The sequence below is a fragment of the Pangasianodon hypophthalmus genome, chromosome 11 (genome assembly GCF_027358585.1).
Source record: "Pangasianodon hypophthalmus isolate fPanHyp1 chromosome 11, fPanHyp1.pri, whole genome shotgun sequence".
In the NCBI taxonomy this organism is placed as follows: Eukaryota; Metazoa; Chordata; class Actinopteri; order Siluriformes; family Pangasiidae; genus Pangasianodon; species Pangasianodon hypophthalmus.
In genome coordinates this window covers 4,707,898-4,724,627 of record NC_069720.1, presented here as the reverse complement: position 1 = coordinate 4,724,627, position 16,730 = coordinate 4,707,898, and the positions used below count along the sequence as shown (strand labels likewise).

General features: G+C 38.1%; 1 protein-coding gene across 5 annotated transcripts in view; it reads right to left on the bottom strand.

Moving 5' to 3' along the window:
* The window catches only part of csnk1g1 (casein kinase 1, gamma 1), a 36,507-nt gene extending 23,072 nt beyond the window's left edge, over positions 1 to 13,435 (bottom strand). For 2 of the 5 annotated variants that reach the window (XM_053238062.1, XM_053238063.1), the window contains exons 1-4: positions 13,206 to 13,435; positions 7,203 to 7,530; positions 3,774 to 3,814; positions 2,951 to 3,020 (exon numbers count right to left, since the gene is read on the bottom strand). In XM_053238062.1, coding sequence (XP_053094037.1) covers positions 2,951 to 3,020; positions 3,774 to 3,814; positions 7,203 to 7,383 — 292 coding nt within the window. In that variant the 5' untranslated portion in view covers positions 7,384 to 7,530; positions 13,206 to 13,435. Of the gene's footprint in view, positions 1 to 2,950; positions 3,561 to 3,773; positions 3,815 to 7,202; positions 7,531 to 13,205 lie in introns of those variants that run through there. The other 3 variants (XM_026930608.3, XM_026930609.3, XM_053238064.1) reach the window with 2 other exon arrangements.
* Between the last annotated feature and the right edge of the window lie 3,295 nt (positions 13,436 to 16,730).

The following is a 16,730-nucleotide window of genomic DNA, read 5'->3' as shown; positions in this document are numbered from 1 at the left end:
TGAATTCTCAAATAAAGATTGGTCAGAAAGTATTCATTAATAAAGTGTTCAGTAAATAAAAAACAAAGCTTTAAGTTTTCTAACAAGTCAGGACAAGCTGCCTGTTTTTCTTATTATCTTCAAGTGAGAACAGGAACTATCTTGTTTCATGGATGGTGCACTATAATAAATGTAACTATAAATGGATAAAAAAAGTTGTTCTTTAATAAATAAAAACCAGACAAAACTTGTTGGCAAATTGCTGTGGCATAAGAGTATAAATAAAATGAAACAAATTTCAAGAGGTGCTGTTCTAGGAAAATAACGGTCATTGATTATTTTCCTATACCACCACACCCTCAGAGTTCCTTAGACGTGGACATTCTACAACATTAAATGCAACCATACTGGAAACTTCAGGGTAGTAACTGTCACCTTGCTCCATGTCACCATACCACCCAACTGTTGATTATTTTCCTATAATAGCACTCCCCCAAGTGTTTTATTCCTTATTTAATATCTCCTAACTATAACCAACAGCATGATCACTGCAGCAGGATGTCAGGATTCCTGAAGTCTGCACACAAAATTCCAAAAATGTGCTTACTTTTGCTTCAGGATGCTGCACTAGCTCTGTGTTCCTGAGATAAAAACTGCAAAGAGGACACTGGCATTCAGCTGCTCGAAAACTGACAGTGTTCACTGGAACCAAATAAGGAGGAGATCACAAATAATAATGGCACCCTGCAGCACTGCAGACGTGCTCGGATATGGCATTACTTCATTTGAGCCTTGTGGTCAGGAAGATGACGTCATTTCATGATAGTCGGTAATCAACTTGGCTCCCTAACCCCTCCCACTGCGATCTGGAAAAGCAGTGAGAGGCAGGAGTCATCCCGTCTAGGATTATATCAACTTTAGTGCTGGTGATGTACTCATCTCTACAACGTTTTCACTTGTGCTGAGACATCAAGGCTTCCTGATACGATCTGATAACATGTTAGTCCTCCACACATATCATGAGGGTAGCATCAGCATTTCACTTACTTCCATCATTAAGCACTCAGCAGGGGATTTACAGTCCAAGCGAGGCCAAAAATAAAAGAATGGAATGCAGGATTGGCATCATGCAAGACAACAGCGATTACAATTCAAAGTCAAAGAGTAGTTACAAATGAAATATGCCTCAACAGAAACGTCGTGGCACTATCTGTTAATTAATGGTTAGGTGTCGGGACTGAAATAAAGCCTTTCGAATAGCAGACGTAACCCACCCCACCCACACACACCCACACCCACACCCACACCCACACCCACACCCACACCCACACACACACACACAAAAAAAAAAAAAAAAAAAACACCTCCAAGTTCTAGTTTAGTGAGTTGATTCTTTCTAGATATCCCATGACTACTGTTCTGAGAGGGCATCCAGGAATCGCTCCTGGCAAGAACGCCACCTTTCCAGAAGTGCTGACTCATCACTAACACAGATTCTCTGGCCGGGATTAAAAGGCCCACTGTAAGGCAGCCATGCAGAAATGCGAACCAGATAACGCATCACCACAATGGAATGAATTCAGGCACGAATTGGGTTTCATGTGGAACAGCCTGGAAACCTGAAGATTTAGACACTTAAATAAAAATGTACAGTAGCTACAAATAACTTGATATTTGCTGTTTTCATACAAAATAAAATGCAACACTGTATGTGGGCCAGTATCTTAGAAGTCTGGCTGAGTGAGCCAACGACAGACTTCAGGGTGGTGCATAAACAGTGCTGTGCTCTGAATTATTGATGAGATGCTGCTCAGATGGATGCTGCTACCCTTTACCTCTATACTCTCCACTAAAGAAGCCAACAATCCCTATCCTACGTATTATCTACATTCCTAACCACACCATATGTGTAACAACATGCTCACTTGTGACATTTTAAGCTCCCATGGGCTCCCTCCAGCAATGAGTACCAGTGCTCGCTGAGAAAAGGAAGCCGAAACAAACTAAACACGTCACGTCCCTTTTCCCTTTCCTGGAACCTTTACAAATTCTTTTTAAAAACCCAGCAAAATTGTGCCACTGTTGTCTTCTATGGTATTGCACAATAGCGCAAGCTCGAAGGGGCTGTACAGAGAATGTGCTCAAACTGCAGCGCTCCAAAAGTAGCGAGAGCATTTGCATCACATCACCATGGAAACGGTGTCACCGAGCTGCTCCGTGACGCCCGAGCTGCTACTTCCTGGATTAGAGTACGGAGTGAAAGGATCGAGCCCAGCAGAAGTTCGCAGAGAAAACAAAAGGCCCATCCGTCACACGACGGCCACTTATCAGGCTTGACAATGCGCCGAGAAAATCCCATCAGCGCTAGTGCAGGAGGCCAATCTGGCCATCTTATCAGCGCTCTCAGGAAGGAAATGCATTTCTGCACCTGCCTCCAAATTGGGTGAGAAATCACAGGAGTGGCTGACAGCATCCCAGCAGTCCCCCGCACATCCCCACAACATTTTATGGCCTACTGTTCTTACCGCAGTGCAGCAGCACATGACCTAACGCCTGTGTTCGCCGATGACTAACGCATCTGCATATTTCTCAGATCTTCACCGTGTCGTGCCAACGTATCATCAGTGCGTTTGTGGATTTCGTCTGTGTCGATCTTTTATTTCATTTTCAGACGTCATAAAACTAGCAGGTGAGTGCAACAGGAACCAGCTGCGCAAGTTCAAACCACAAAACTAACAGTACAGTTCTTTAGTGCTTTGCTGAACCGATGACCTGGGTAAATACTGCTACATTTATTAGCCTATAGATTTAAAAACACACCCTATAACAAAAAGAAGGCAAACAGTCTGAAATGATCCACCTTTCACCTAAACTGAAGAATACAAATGCAACAGGCATCTGCCAGAACACTGAAAGGGTGACTGGACACGTGACGAGGAATCGGAGGAAATGAAAAGCTTTAAAACTTTACCTGTGCTCCCTAACGTTTTGTAAAACCGGTATTCCAAATGGAGCTGTGGGGCTCTGGATTTCACAGGTTCCTTTAAGGGTGGAGATGAAAAAAAAATGATTAGAAGGTGTTCATAAAGTCCATGTAATTCCTAGTTCAGCAGTTATAAACACACCATAGAGATTTCCTTACTGGGAATGTAGTCAACCAAGGTCACAGTTGGCACAGGCATGCCAGCATTTCCACCATCTATTGTTTAACTTCAAGGATTTTAGCCTTGCATTCACAAACTCCTAACATAATTCACTACAAATCCCTACTATAATATTTATATGCATATGTGAAGTATCATCATGACCATCTCTGATTTTCCTTCATTATGATGGCAAAATATGTGTTAATAAGCATTTTTATTATTTGGAAAAACAGTCAATTTGGACATAAATATTGTTTCAAAATTTATAAAATATATTCTATCATGAACACATCATCCTAGTATTACAGTTACTGTGTACTCGTTATAGAAGTAGGCTATTCATTTCTAGCTAGAGTTAAACGATGAAAATGTAGTGCTGCAGTAGTGGATTTTGTGAGCCAGAATCAGAGTTCACCACCGAGCCCTGGATTTTGGCTGGAAACAGAAGGAAACAGCATCCAGTGATTTAACTCGACACAGCTGGGCAGAGCTTTCTGCGCTTTGTTCTCAGAAACGACTTTCTTGTTCTCATGGCCACACAGTCACACCATACATACTTCATACCAACACAGTTTATCAAAGCACCTTTGTTTAGAACTGCGACTCAAGATGGGAAAGTTTTTGAAAAAGGAATTGAAATATACATACCAATTTGATAGCAACATACTCGTTTGTGTAGAGGTTCTTTCCTGAAACATAAGAAAAAGAAAAACCCTGTTAGCATATTGTTATTGTGGATACTTTAATATCATCACCAGTCCTGTATTGTAGGGCAACACTGGTACACCCCCAACACAAAAGCCTGACTCATAAGGAAGAGAACAAAAGAACAGGCATGTTCTAAGGTACGCTCTTTGTTGTTCTGATATGAGATCATTTTTTTTGTGTGTCAAACTTTGTTCCCATGGGTAAAAAAAAAAAATTATTTGTTGAATTCTCAAATCTGATTGGTCCGAAGATGTTGATTAATTTACCTCTAACAGCAGGTCTGACAGGAGTTTCATCTGTATTGCAGGTTTATATTAACTATAATTACTACACTATTAAATTAATAATATAGTATTATATGATTATTAGAAGCGTTCTCTCAGGAGATGATTATTTAACATTTATGGAAGGAGTCTTCAGTGTCAACTCTTAGCAACATTAAGTTTTCCACCATGGGAAAGTCACCAGGATAGAGGAGTTTTAAAATAAAAAATGGAGCTCCATTTAAAATAAATAAATACTTTTTTTATTATTTTTGTCTTACCATCATCAAGAAAAGAGGGGAAAAAAAGAGGATGCTCAGGGAATGACTTTAGTTCCTCTAAACATAAATGCAACTCTAAATGGTTAAAAAGTACACATCATTCATTAATAAATTAGAAATTGTAATTGTTGGAAAATTGCTATGGCATAAGAGGAATAAAACATTTCAGAGCGTGCTGTAACTGTGAAAATAATCAACTTCAGTGTGATAACTGTAACTTATTGTTTATTTTCCGCTAACAGCACATCATGTCAAGTTTTATTCCTTATATATAAGTCAGATTGCTCTTTAAAACAAGATGTAATCCTAAAACAGGCTGTTTTATATAAGATGGAAATCTAGCAAATAGCTTGCATGTACAAAAGATGACAGATATTGAGGTGATGCCTGTCAAGCTTTGTGTAAAGTTCTGCCCAATAATCTATGAAATAGGAAAATTGTATTTGAAAAAACATTGCATTCATGATTAGTATGAATATTAGTACACGCATAGTAGTAAGCATTCAGATCTTAATCATTTTTTACAACTTTGAAATTAAAACCACTGAACCAAAACACGTTTGCTTTAAACTGGACCTGTACGATGTCGAGCTAAATCAGGACAAAATGCCCAAATGTCAAAAGCATAATCTGAAAAAATAAAACAAAACAAAACAAAAAAAAAATCCTGACCCTGAGAAAGCACCCACCCACTGGTGCAATCCATACAGACAGTTAGGCAGCGGCTGGGTCTCCGTCATCCTCCATATCAGTAATAATCACCAAGCTATGAAACCCTGTTAATGGCCCTTTACTCCATCTGAACAATTTCCATGTCTAATATAATATATTTGTCTCTGATTCCCAAACCCTGTATTGTATCTCACTTCCATTTAACTTGTGCCAGAGTTCCATTATACACCATTACATGGACACAACATCATCTTCGATTTTCAACAGACTGCCATAAGCATCTTAGCGTCACTACTACAGAGTCATTTTAACTGTTAAACTAAGCTATAAATGATGAATGTGATGACAGGAACAAACACTAAAAAAAGAAAATCGTTTTTTATACTCCAGAGAATGCTGGATTGAATGCTTCAATATGTTTCTTATTACTTTTCCATTAAAGAAATCAAACTAGCAGGCAGTTTATAACTATCCAAAAGCACAGAGTAAGAAATACACCTAATGTTAGATACATTAAAACTCCGTAGGAGAAGTCCCCTATTATGGACTGAGACAAAACAAAAAACAAAACAAACAAAACAAAACAGATGAACGATTTTGCACAGAGAAGCTTCATAATTATCTCTCTTTGGTTCTCATGGTAACAGTTTTCAGTTCTCTTGCCCCTTTTTCCAACAGAAGGACTCAGATCAATTACAGGACACAATACTGAATAATCTAAAATGTTTCAGCAGAGTATATATGCCTCGAGAAATGCTAGAATGAATAAACTAAACATATCGAAGCTACAGGAAATGGTTACAGTGTGTAAAATTTTTGTTACGACTTGATTTGTGTAGAAAATCTGGAGATGTATAGTAGTATCTGTTCTTTATGCACATACTGCGACTACTACACTGTTCAGAGGTGCTAACATTGCTAACAAGAAAATCCTAGTAGACAGAGAGAGAGAGAGAGAGAGAGAGAGAGAGAGAGAGAGAGAGGAAAAGGGGAGAAAAAATTTCAAATGCTACAGCTAATCTGTAAATAATGGCACCTCTGATTTTGCAGCACTCGCTTGTGCAATATAAGTCCTCAGCACTACCACATTTACCATAGAGATTTGTCTGAAATTACACACTCCTGACTAGAGGTGGGCAAAAGGGCCAAAATATCATATCATATGATCCTTCTATGATACATGATATGTATCAGGATACATAAAACTGCTAACAAAATGCCGGCAAAGCAGCTGCATTTAAATTTTTTTTTTTAATGTTTAAAAAAAAAAAAAAAAAAAAAAAAAAAAAACTGGGCTCAAACTGAAAATTCCAATAATTATAGTAAATTACAATAATAAAAAATACCTGCAATGACCTTTTCTAAAAAGTAACCATTATAAACTCTGCAGCTGCTTTAAAACTTCATACTGATTTTTTATAAAACTGTAATATGCAAATGTTTTTATTATTGGATTTTACTACAATTATTGAAATTTGAAACCAGTTTTTCTTTTTTTAAACGCAACTGTTTTGCTAGTAGTTTGTTAGCAGTTTTATGTATCCTGATACATATCATGTATCATAGAAATCTCATCAAGCATCATATGATATGATATTTTGCTATATCACGATTATCGATATTATCGCCTGGCCCTATTCCTGACATTTATCTGCCCCTCAAACAATTAAAATCCTAAATTATCTTAATCTTATAATCTTATAATCTTAAACGAGATGACTGAGGATAAGATAATGATTGTTTCGCCCTATACAGCAGTGTGCTGATTAGACATTTGGCAAAAAATGAAAGTTTAAAAAAAAAGAAAAAAAAGAAAAGTCAATTGATTTTTCCTGATCAGCTGACACATGCCCTACATATTTTATTCAATGTCAATGTAGCAGCCTAATAAATAAAGATTAATAAATATTTTTTATGATTTACTGGAATTAGATACATTTTTAAAGTCAGCATCTTCCAGGACATTAATTGTATTACAGTGTAAACACAATACTGAAAAGAACAGACTAAAATAATTTCATCTACTTATTTACGAACTCCAAAGACATAGCTACTACAATTCAGAATGCTGGACTAGTCAAGTATCAAGCAGGAAAACAATGCACCCTGGGTAACTTCCCACGTCAAATTATTTCAGCATTCCGCCTGCTTACCGAGTTTTAGCTCCCCGAAATTTCCACAGCCGATCTTCTTGCCCACGCGGAAGTTCGGTCCCACCATGAGGACGCCGGAGGAGGTTGAGGAGCTGGAAGGCCGCGAGTGTCCGCTGCGTCCCTGGGCCACTTTGCTGCTCCTCGCCGGCCTCTCGCCTTCTTTATCTCTGGGGTGATCCATCACTGCAGTGCTGAATACGCACTGATCCAGAGAAAACAGGCCCGGGCCCACAGCGCTCACGTCAGGCTGACACAAAGCTCATGGGACGACTGCCCCGTGCCCGTCACTACTAGCAGGCAGAAAAGAAGGCACCTGTAGAGAACCACACTAAAAAACACACACACACACACACACACACACACACACACACACACACACAAAAAAAAAAAAAAAAGAAGAAATAAGATAAAATCCTAGTGGAGTCATTTCATAATGTAAGCCATTATCTTATTACTGACATAAGAACAAACAGAAAAGAAGAAAAAAGAAAGAGTAATCATTAACGTTTATTTAATACGTAATATAAAGCATTTTTCCTACAACATGTGCATATAAAAATAAGAATATTAAATCTTCAAGCTGTGATGAAGTGTCTGAGCAGCCATGTTATGTGATATGATAGTGTAGACTATACGGTGAAGATACTAAATTCCATCGCTCGCACAAATCTCTGCATCAGAGAGTCTGTTACTTTGGAGCTCAGCGTTACGGAGCTCTGGTTACATAAAACCCAGAGCGGAGCGTGACAACAAAACAGCTACAAGGGCGTCTCACGGAAGACAGGGATACGGCGTGAGGTACTGGACACAAGGATCGCTTTTCCACAGACAAGCTATCTGCTGCTGGAGTTTGTTCAGAGAACCAGCATGCGTTCGCATCAGCCCGAGAGCTTGGAGACGGCCGTTTTCTAAAGTACGACATGGAAAAATAACAAGCATGGAACAATTATCCTAGTGCACCTGGTTTTCAGCATGTTTTTTTTACTGTCAAAACCATTTATCGTGACGTGACAGATGAGAGATTCCTGCTTTAAGATGGTGATTCTAAGCGAAGTTGGTTAAAAAAAAGTTGAACTTACAGTTGCAATGTAGCTCCAATTTAGTTTGCTGAAACTGTCAGTAAAATGACTGATTCATTCTTTGACGATGAGTTCATGATTATTTTTTTTTTTTTTTTTTTAAATCCAGTCCTATTTGCATCTTAAACAAAACTTGCATCGTTTGAGTTACTGGCATAGCGATGACACGACATCGCCGCCCCCAAGCTCTAAACGCTTCTTGGTTCTAGATCAGTCAGATTTTGCTGGTGGAACCGAGCCGATTTTCCAGCTCTATTGGCTAGAACAGCTCCAGAATTCCTGGCACTAACAAGATTAATGCTCTTGCTTAAAAGCTTAACGGCGCTGGCTTCAACGAGTTTGACATACAGCCAATGCAACAAAGGAAGCTAATAACATTCAAAATGAGCTAGGCTACATGACAAACTGACCAGTAAAGGATTGTAGACATGCACGTTATCAGGATAAATCTGTAAAGATCCTGTTTATCCACCACCCATACTTCCCAGTGTGGTACTTTTGGTACCGTGGCGAGAAAGGTCACCAAAGCGAGCATGTGCAAGTACACTGAAAAACTGAATTTAATTAATTCAAAAGCATACAATGGTTCCACGTGATTGAATTGACTTACATTAACACAATTTGTTTTCGTATAGAATATGAAAACAAATTGTATTAATCCTGATTTGGTTGTGTATTTTCAAAGCCCTGAATAAAATCGACATACAGAATCGAACTGAGGTCTCTGGCGTTCCGCAATAGCCGCATTACATAATTGGTTTACGCTAATACTACATGAATTGATCGCGCTTGCTCTACATAATTCAATCTAGTCGTTAGAAACTAGTCTCAGTTAAGTTTAGTATAAGCAATAAAATCACTTTATGATGAGAAAATTATTATTTTTATGTAAACTATGTGTAATATATTTTCTTAAATCTGACCAAGCACATATTCTCTTTTTTTCAGTGCAGTAATTTGACGACTTTGATATTCAAAATCAATTCTAACATGGTAAATCAAGTCAAACTATCGACACTTGTACTGTTAAACCTCTTCCATAGACACGGACGTCTCCATGTTTGCGGTGAGACGTGTCCATTTACCTCCTCAAAATAGCAAACTGTATAGTCAGTGCTATAAATTTAACAAGCTAATATGTCTGTATGCTGTTGAATCTAAAGCAAATGGTAGTTTACACAGAATAAACTCATTTGTTTACTGTTGATGCTGCAAGCAGCCATTTTGAGTTGACGTCACTTGCTGAACTCGTGGTTGAGGAAGGTGTTCTCCGACCGGTCGGAGGTTCTAAAACTCTGAGCAGAATTATATTTCATGCTAGCTAAATAACTATATACAAATGAAAAGATGGAACAAAATAAAGTCACGCATTTTGGAGAAACACTAACATTCAGTGGCGTGTATGCGAGCGTGAATTAGCCTGGCACATCATCAACGCCTGCATGCGCGAGCGCCTGAAGTGGAAACATCCTGGTGTGAGGTGACGAGCGTTAACACAGCTACTAGTAAATAAACTTTAACTGTATCGTAAAAGGCATAACAACCAAGCTGTCTACAGCAGCTCCCATTAATTAACTACGTCTTGCTAATTTTTAGATTTTGAATTAAAAACGGTCTTAACGCCAGTGTGCTAGCTTGCATTGCTGAAATGAAGACTTTAAATTGAAATAATTGATACTATCGTCAACTAGCTAGCACTTTGTATCAGCAGGAAACTTGGTGCGGTTTTCAGAGTGTGGAGGCATTAAAATTCGAGCCTCGAGTTACCTTTCATTACCACAAAACGCAAAACCATTAACATAAGACATACATGCAGCGCATAAAGGTGTGGACAAAAAAAGCGACTCAGCTGTTCATTAGAAATATAGTTTAATACGTAATAAATAAAACAACAGGATGTGCTGTTAAAAGAAAATAATCAATGGTGTGACGCAGCCAGGCATGACGCAAAAAGTTCACTCTTTTCCTACAACAACAGCATGTTATAGTGTGCAGTGTTTTATTCCTTTTGTACTATTTGCTGCAGATTATATATTTTTTTATTTATGAAATGATGTGCAATACTTTTTCTCCATTTATAGTTACATTTTTTTCATTTTGTGGAACCTCTACGAAGCAAGACAAATTGCAAAATCTCCATCCTGAAGACATTCCTGGGATGGAAATCTTCCTCACTGTTACAAATCACTGACACTGGAGACTCCTTCTGCAAATGTTAAATAAACATCTCCTTAAAGAAAACTTCACCACATCAGTGATTATACTAGGAGTGTGAACGACTAGTCAAATATTCGAATATTAAAAAGTAAAAATACTTCTCAGATTTCGTTCAATTTTGCTTTGCTGGCCATAAATACAGCCGTCGCCACCACCAGTGATGGAGAGGATGACGCAGTGGCCGCTCGTGGGAAAAGGCTGAGCCAGTTCTTCGGAGATGATTACAGACAGTCTAGCCGAGAAGAGCTGCTGATGGAGCCATGTATTCCACCAGATGAGGATCCGATTCACCGGTGGACAGAAAATACTAAGCGCTTCAACAAACGTGGTCACTTAGCAAACCGTTTTCTGTGTTTCTCTGCAACGCCTGTGTCAGAGGAGCGTGTGTTCTCTGCAGCCAGCCTTATTGTTAACACACTACGGAGCTGACTTTCACCTGAGCATGTGGATATGCTCATTTTTCTCAACAAGAACACGTGAAACAATATAAACACGATAACAATTACATGCTGAGTGTTTATGTACGTTTGATACGTTAATCAGGGCAGTCTGCTTTATTAGTGGTTTTTTTTTTTTTTTCTCGTTCTGCTTGAGCTTAAATGCTTTTGTTCTGTACTTTTTTGTTTACAAACACTTCTTGATGTTTTCAACTAAAACACAGGATATAACGTAAGCTTGTTGTGGCTATAGCCTAATTATGATCTTGTTCTAAAATGGTCACAAAATCTTAATGATTAAAAAAATTTTTTTCATAACGTCTTTCTCTTTGAATAACTTGAATAATCGAATACTTGTTGGTTATGAATTCAAATATCTGGATACAATATTATTGAAAAGAATCCCTTCATTATTAGTCATAGATTACACAAGCGTTTGCCATACAAGTCCCTGTTTATATAAAAAAAAAATAAATAAATAAATAAATAAAAACTGCTGTTACTATGGAGACGATAACATATTTTAACGTGTATGTTAATATAAACCGGCACTGCTGTCAGAATCGAGAATTAAACAAAGCAGTGATCTAATCAGCCATAATTTTCTTGTCGTTTTTGTTACCTTGTTTATTGTTTGGCACGGGTGATTTCTGTTACTGATATGTTTTAAAAGCGTTAAGCTCTTATTGAAATGCAATGCGATGATGTTCCACAGAAGAACCTTTCCTGTGATTTGTATTCTACTGATCATTAAAATGAATGCAGTCTTGAGCTTTTCTTATCCTTGGAGAATATCCGAATATCCAAGCCATTATTCAGCAGAACGTTTAGAAACATCTGAAAAATCCCTGACAGCTGCAGGCCTAGTGCTTCGCTACCGTACGCTTCTTTTGGTGAGAAAAACAACTCCACCATAATGTGGAAGATGTTTTATTACCATATAAAACCTTGACTTCATTTGAGCCATCACACTTTATCAGTGTATCTATCATTAGCAGCTCTTTTGAAGGAGAGCTCTGGCTCGAGAACGTCATTCATCCTGAATGTGCTGACTCATGAAATCTGAGAGCCAGTTTGAGCAAAAGGAAATTTTTCCTCCGAGGTTTAGTGAGCAACATGCCAGAAGCAGGACAGGTTTTACTATTCACAGACGAACTCGGTAAATGATAAAGGATCATAATATGACAAAGGATGTTTCTAGATTGGCAATAAAAAAAAACTTCCTGATCCACATGGGAGAAATTCCTGCGCTCCTCACTGCAGCCATTAAAAAGCTGACCTGAAGTCATTAACCTTTACAAGAGAGATTATCTCAGGAGGAAGCCCGGCATCACGGATGGATTCCTACAGAGACCTCCTCTGCAAGGAAGATCTGCCATGATGGAGGCTGATTTAACATTTAACACACCTCAAATTAAAATCACATCAAGGCCTGATGATGATGATGAGGAGGATGATGATGATGAAGAGGATGATAATGATGATTGCTTGCAGCCTGTCAAATTCACTCATCACTTGCATTCTAGAGAAAACACTCACTCACTCACTCATTCACTAATGTTCTTGAAATCAGATATCAAGGTGTTAAACTGACAATATCACACTGTCTATCATGATCGAGTGAGCTAACGTTAGCAGCCTCTGGGTCTTTTTTTCCCCCCAGTGAGGACAAAAGCCCTTATGAATGGCGATACAGTCTGCTGTACGAGGAGCTCAGTGGCCGAAACCGCTTCAAAGTGCACTACATAGGGCGTATAAACCATTATCTCATGCTCTTTGTAGTGCACTTGTCTAGGGAGCGCGGTGCAATATGGAACTCAGCCACTATTCCGTTTGTACAAGCGATAAGAAACACACAAGCCGGGAGATATTTCTCTTTCCACCTGTATTACTTGGAGGAAGACCAAGTAAAAATAATAACACTGTAATTTTAAGATTATACACTGCAACATAAATTATATACAACAACATAATTTAGCTTCTTGCTAACGAGCTATCGAAGAGTAACGAACGCATTCGCGGAAACGTTAACATTAGCGTTAGCTGACATCGTGTTTGTCCAGTCAGGTCCAGCACACAGGCTAACGAGCAGGTAGCTAGCAGATGATTCACACTTTTTCACCGCTGATAAACGCAGCTAATAAACACAGGCTTGTCACTCAGGAGCTCTTTAGCTAGCTAACCAGTGCTAGCCGACTAACAGACCCATTATTAGCATGCTAGCTTAGCAACCTAGCAACTAGTCAGTTAGCGGCGCTCTAATGACTTACTTCCACTGCCGCTGTGTTAGAGCTGCTGATGTCGGACGAATAAACTTCTGGTTTAAGTGCCTTCTTGGGTTTCGGAGTTTTCTTTGTGTTGAATATCCTTAATTAAAAAAAAAACAACCTGTGTCCTTCCAAGTAGCGGCTGCTTTTCCTCCTTTTCTTTAGTGTTCTCCAAGTAACGTGAACCAGCGCTAACCAGACCGACTTCCGGTCAGCGAGCCTCACCGGAATTCAAAATAAAAGTCTCTAGCTGGAATACCCTGAACATGATTTTTTTTTAATATAACATGCTTCTGCTTTAGCAACTGAAATATTAATTCATAATAACATAATTTAAATCTGATAGATAATTCAATATATATCAAGGATCTAACATATATAAATGCTAATTGTATATATGCTGTTGTTGACAGCAAAACAACATAATAAAAGAAGAAATTATTCATAATAATAATAATAACAACAATAATGGAACTGTTGATGATATTTTCATCACCATTATTATCTTCATCACCATTAATAATAATAATAATAATAATACATATATTATTTTACCCACTTTCCATTTTGTTTTCATATAACCAAAATATGTAACTATTGATTATATATCTATTTTCCTATACACTCTGACTCTTTGTTTTCCAGTTATTTTGTCAGCAGCGCCCTCTGCTGGGGAAACAGTCAACATGTCAATCCCCCACCACTATAATATTATATCTAACCTCCCTTTCACTTTTAAAGTGTTCACTTTCTCAGACTGTAACATCCGAGAGTCAAATGATGCCACTGGAACTCAGCAGCGCGAGCCGTTATTGATGAGTGAATCGCAAAGGAGTCGATTCTTCATGAGAGCTTCGTTTCACTGCATGTTAAATTTTTTTTTTTTTTTTTTTAAATTGAGTCTGCATCACTATACTCTCATACCTGTCTCATATCAGTGACCCTGCATTCTAAAGTATTATCTAATGATTAGACTGGATTACAAATGCGATCCTACCTAAGCTACTATAATAACCAACTTAATAGGTAGGTGTGTGTGTGTGTGTGTGTGTGTGTCAGCAGACAAGGTGGTGGTATTAACATGTGATATACTGTAGACTGCTGCAGTGGTGCAGTGATGATGTTAGATGAGAGATATAAACTGAGGGTTGAGCAATGCATTATATCACCAGGTCTCAATGGCATCATGAGAATGATAGGGAGCAAAATACACACACACACACACACACACACGCACAAACACACACACACACACACACTTAAAGGATATGCAGCTGCACTCATAATTTTTTTTTTTAAGCATTTCAAGTTCGCAATGCTCTGCTGGGTTCACACCATGTATACACACACACAAACAGTCTTAAAGGCAGATATGCAGCTGCACTCATGATTTTTTTTTTTAATTATTATTATTATTTCAAATTTGCAGTGCTCTGTTGGGTTCATACCGTGTACACACACACACACACACAAACACACACAAACAGTCTTAAAGGCAGATATGCAGCTGCACTCATGATTTTTTTTTTTAAGGATTTCAAGTTTGCAATGCTCTGCTGGGTTCATATTGTGTTTCCTACACACACAAACACACACAGACACACACATAGACAGACACAAACACCAGACACATACACTCTTAAAGGTAGATGTGCAGCTGCATTCAAGTCCTTCAAATAAGAAAAGAAAAACAGAAAAGATGTCCCTCTTTCATTCAAAAGTTAAAAAATACTGAACTTACATCTTGATGATGTGTGCTTTCGTGTAATTTGTACTTTGGCTGGACAACGTGTGCTCAGCCTATCTACTTTTAGTTTCTCCTTCAAAGGCATTTTTTGAAGAAAAAAGAATGATGGAGTAAATAATGCACTTTGTTTGTGTTTATTACTCCGGCGATTGTGAAGTGAAGTGGGCTGAAAGCTGAAATATGCTGATGAAGCTACAGTCTGGGCTTTAAAGAATTCAGCACTTCAGAAGCACCTCTTTACTACTTGGAGGTGTTACACTTGTTTCCACAAAAAAAAAAAAAAAAATTGAAAATAACCTGCCTTAGCAGGTTTAGCCCTTATTATTATTATTATTATTAGTAGTAGTAGTAGTAGTAGTATAAACATCAATAATAATAATAATAATAATAATAATAATAATAATAATAGTGCAACTTTATTTATAGAGTACACAAGTGCTGTACGATCAAGTAGTAAAAACTGTCATGATGAAAAGTAATGCAGTAGAATGCACAAGGATACAATAAAAGATGAAGTCAACAGAGGAAGAAGATATACACTCACCGTCCACTTTATTAGGAACACCTGTACACCTGGTCTTTCCTGCAAATCAGCCAATCAGGTGACAGCAGCACAATGTATAAAACCATGCAGATACAGGTCAAGAGCTTCAGTTAATGTTCACATCCAACATCAGAATTGGGAAAAAGTATGATCTGTGTGATTTTAACCGTGGCATGGTTGTTGGTGCCAGATGGTCTGGTTTGAGAATTTCAATAACTGTTGGTCTCCTGGGATTTTCACACACAACAGTCTCTAGAGTTTACACAGAATGGTGCAAAAAACAAAAAAAAAACATTGACAACACCTTGTTGAGAAAAGAGGTCAGGGGAAAAAGGCTAGATTGGTTCAAGCTGCCAGGAAGGATATAGTAACTCAAATAAGCACTCTTTACAACCATGGTGAGAAGAAAAGCATCTCAGCATACACAAAACATCAAATCCTGAGGTAGATGGGCAATAACAGCTGAAGACCACATCAGGTTCCACTCCTGTTAGCCAAGAACAAGAATCTGAGGCTATCATGAGCACAGACTTGCTGAAACTGGACAGCTGAAAACTGGAAAAAGACCAGATAATTTTTTTTCCAGTCTTCAACTGTCCAGTTTTGTTGAGTCTGTGCCCATGATAGCCTCAGATTCTTGTTCTTGGCTCACAAGAGTGGAACCTGATGTGGTGTTCTGCTGTTGTAGCCCATCTACCTCAAGGTTTGATGTGTTGTGCGTTTGAGATGCTTTTCTGCTCACCACCGCTGTAAAAAGTGGTTAATTCAGTTACTATAGACTTCCTGTCAGCTCAAGTCTTCCTGTCTTCCTGCTCATTCTCCTCTGACCTCTCTTATCAACAATGTGTTTGAGCCTGCAGACCCTCTGCTCACAGGTTGTTTTTTGCACCACTCTGTGTACACTAGAGACTGTTGTGTGTGAAAATCCCAGGAAATCAGCAGTTTCTGAAATATTCAAACCAGCCCTTCTGGTACCAACAACCATGCCACAGTTAAAGTCACAGAAATCACACTTTTTCCCTATTCTGATGTTGGATGTAAATATTAACTGAAGCTCTTCACCTGTATCTACATGATTTTATACATTGTGCTCCTGTCACACGATTGGCTGATTAAATAACAAATATACAATAACATTTTATTTATATATATATATATATATATAAAATTTAAATTAAATATAACACAAAGAATTTTACAATAATAAAATAAAAATAAAACAAAACAAGTACCAAAA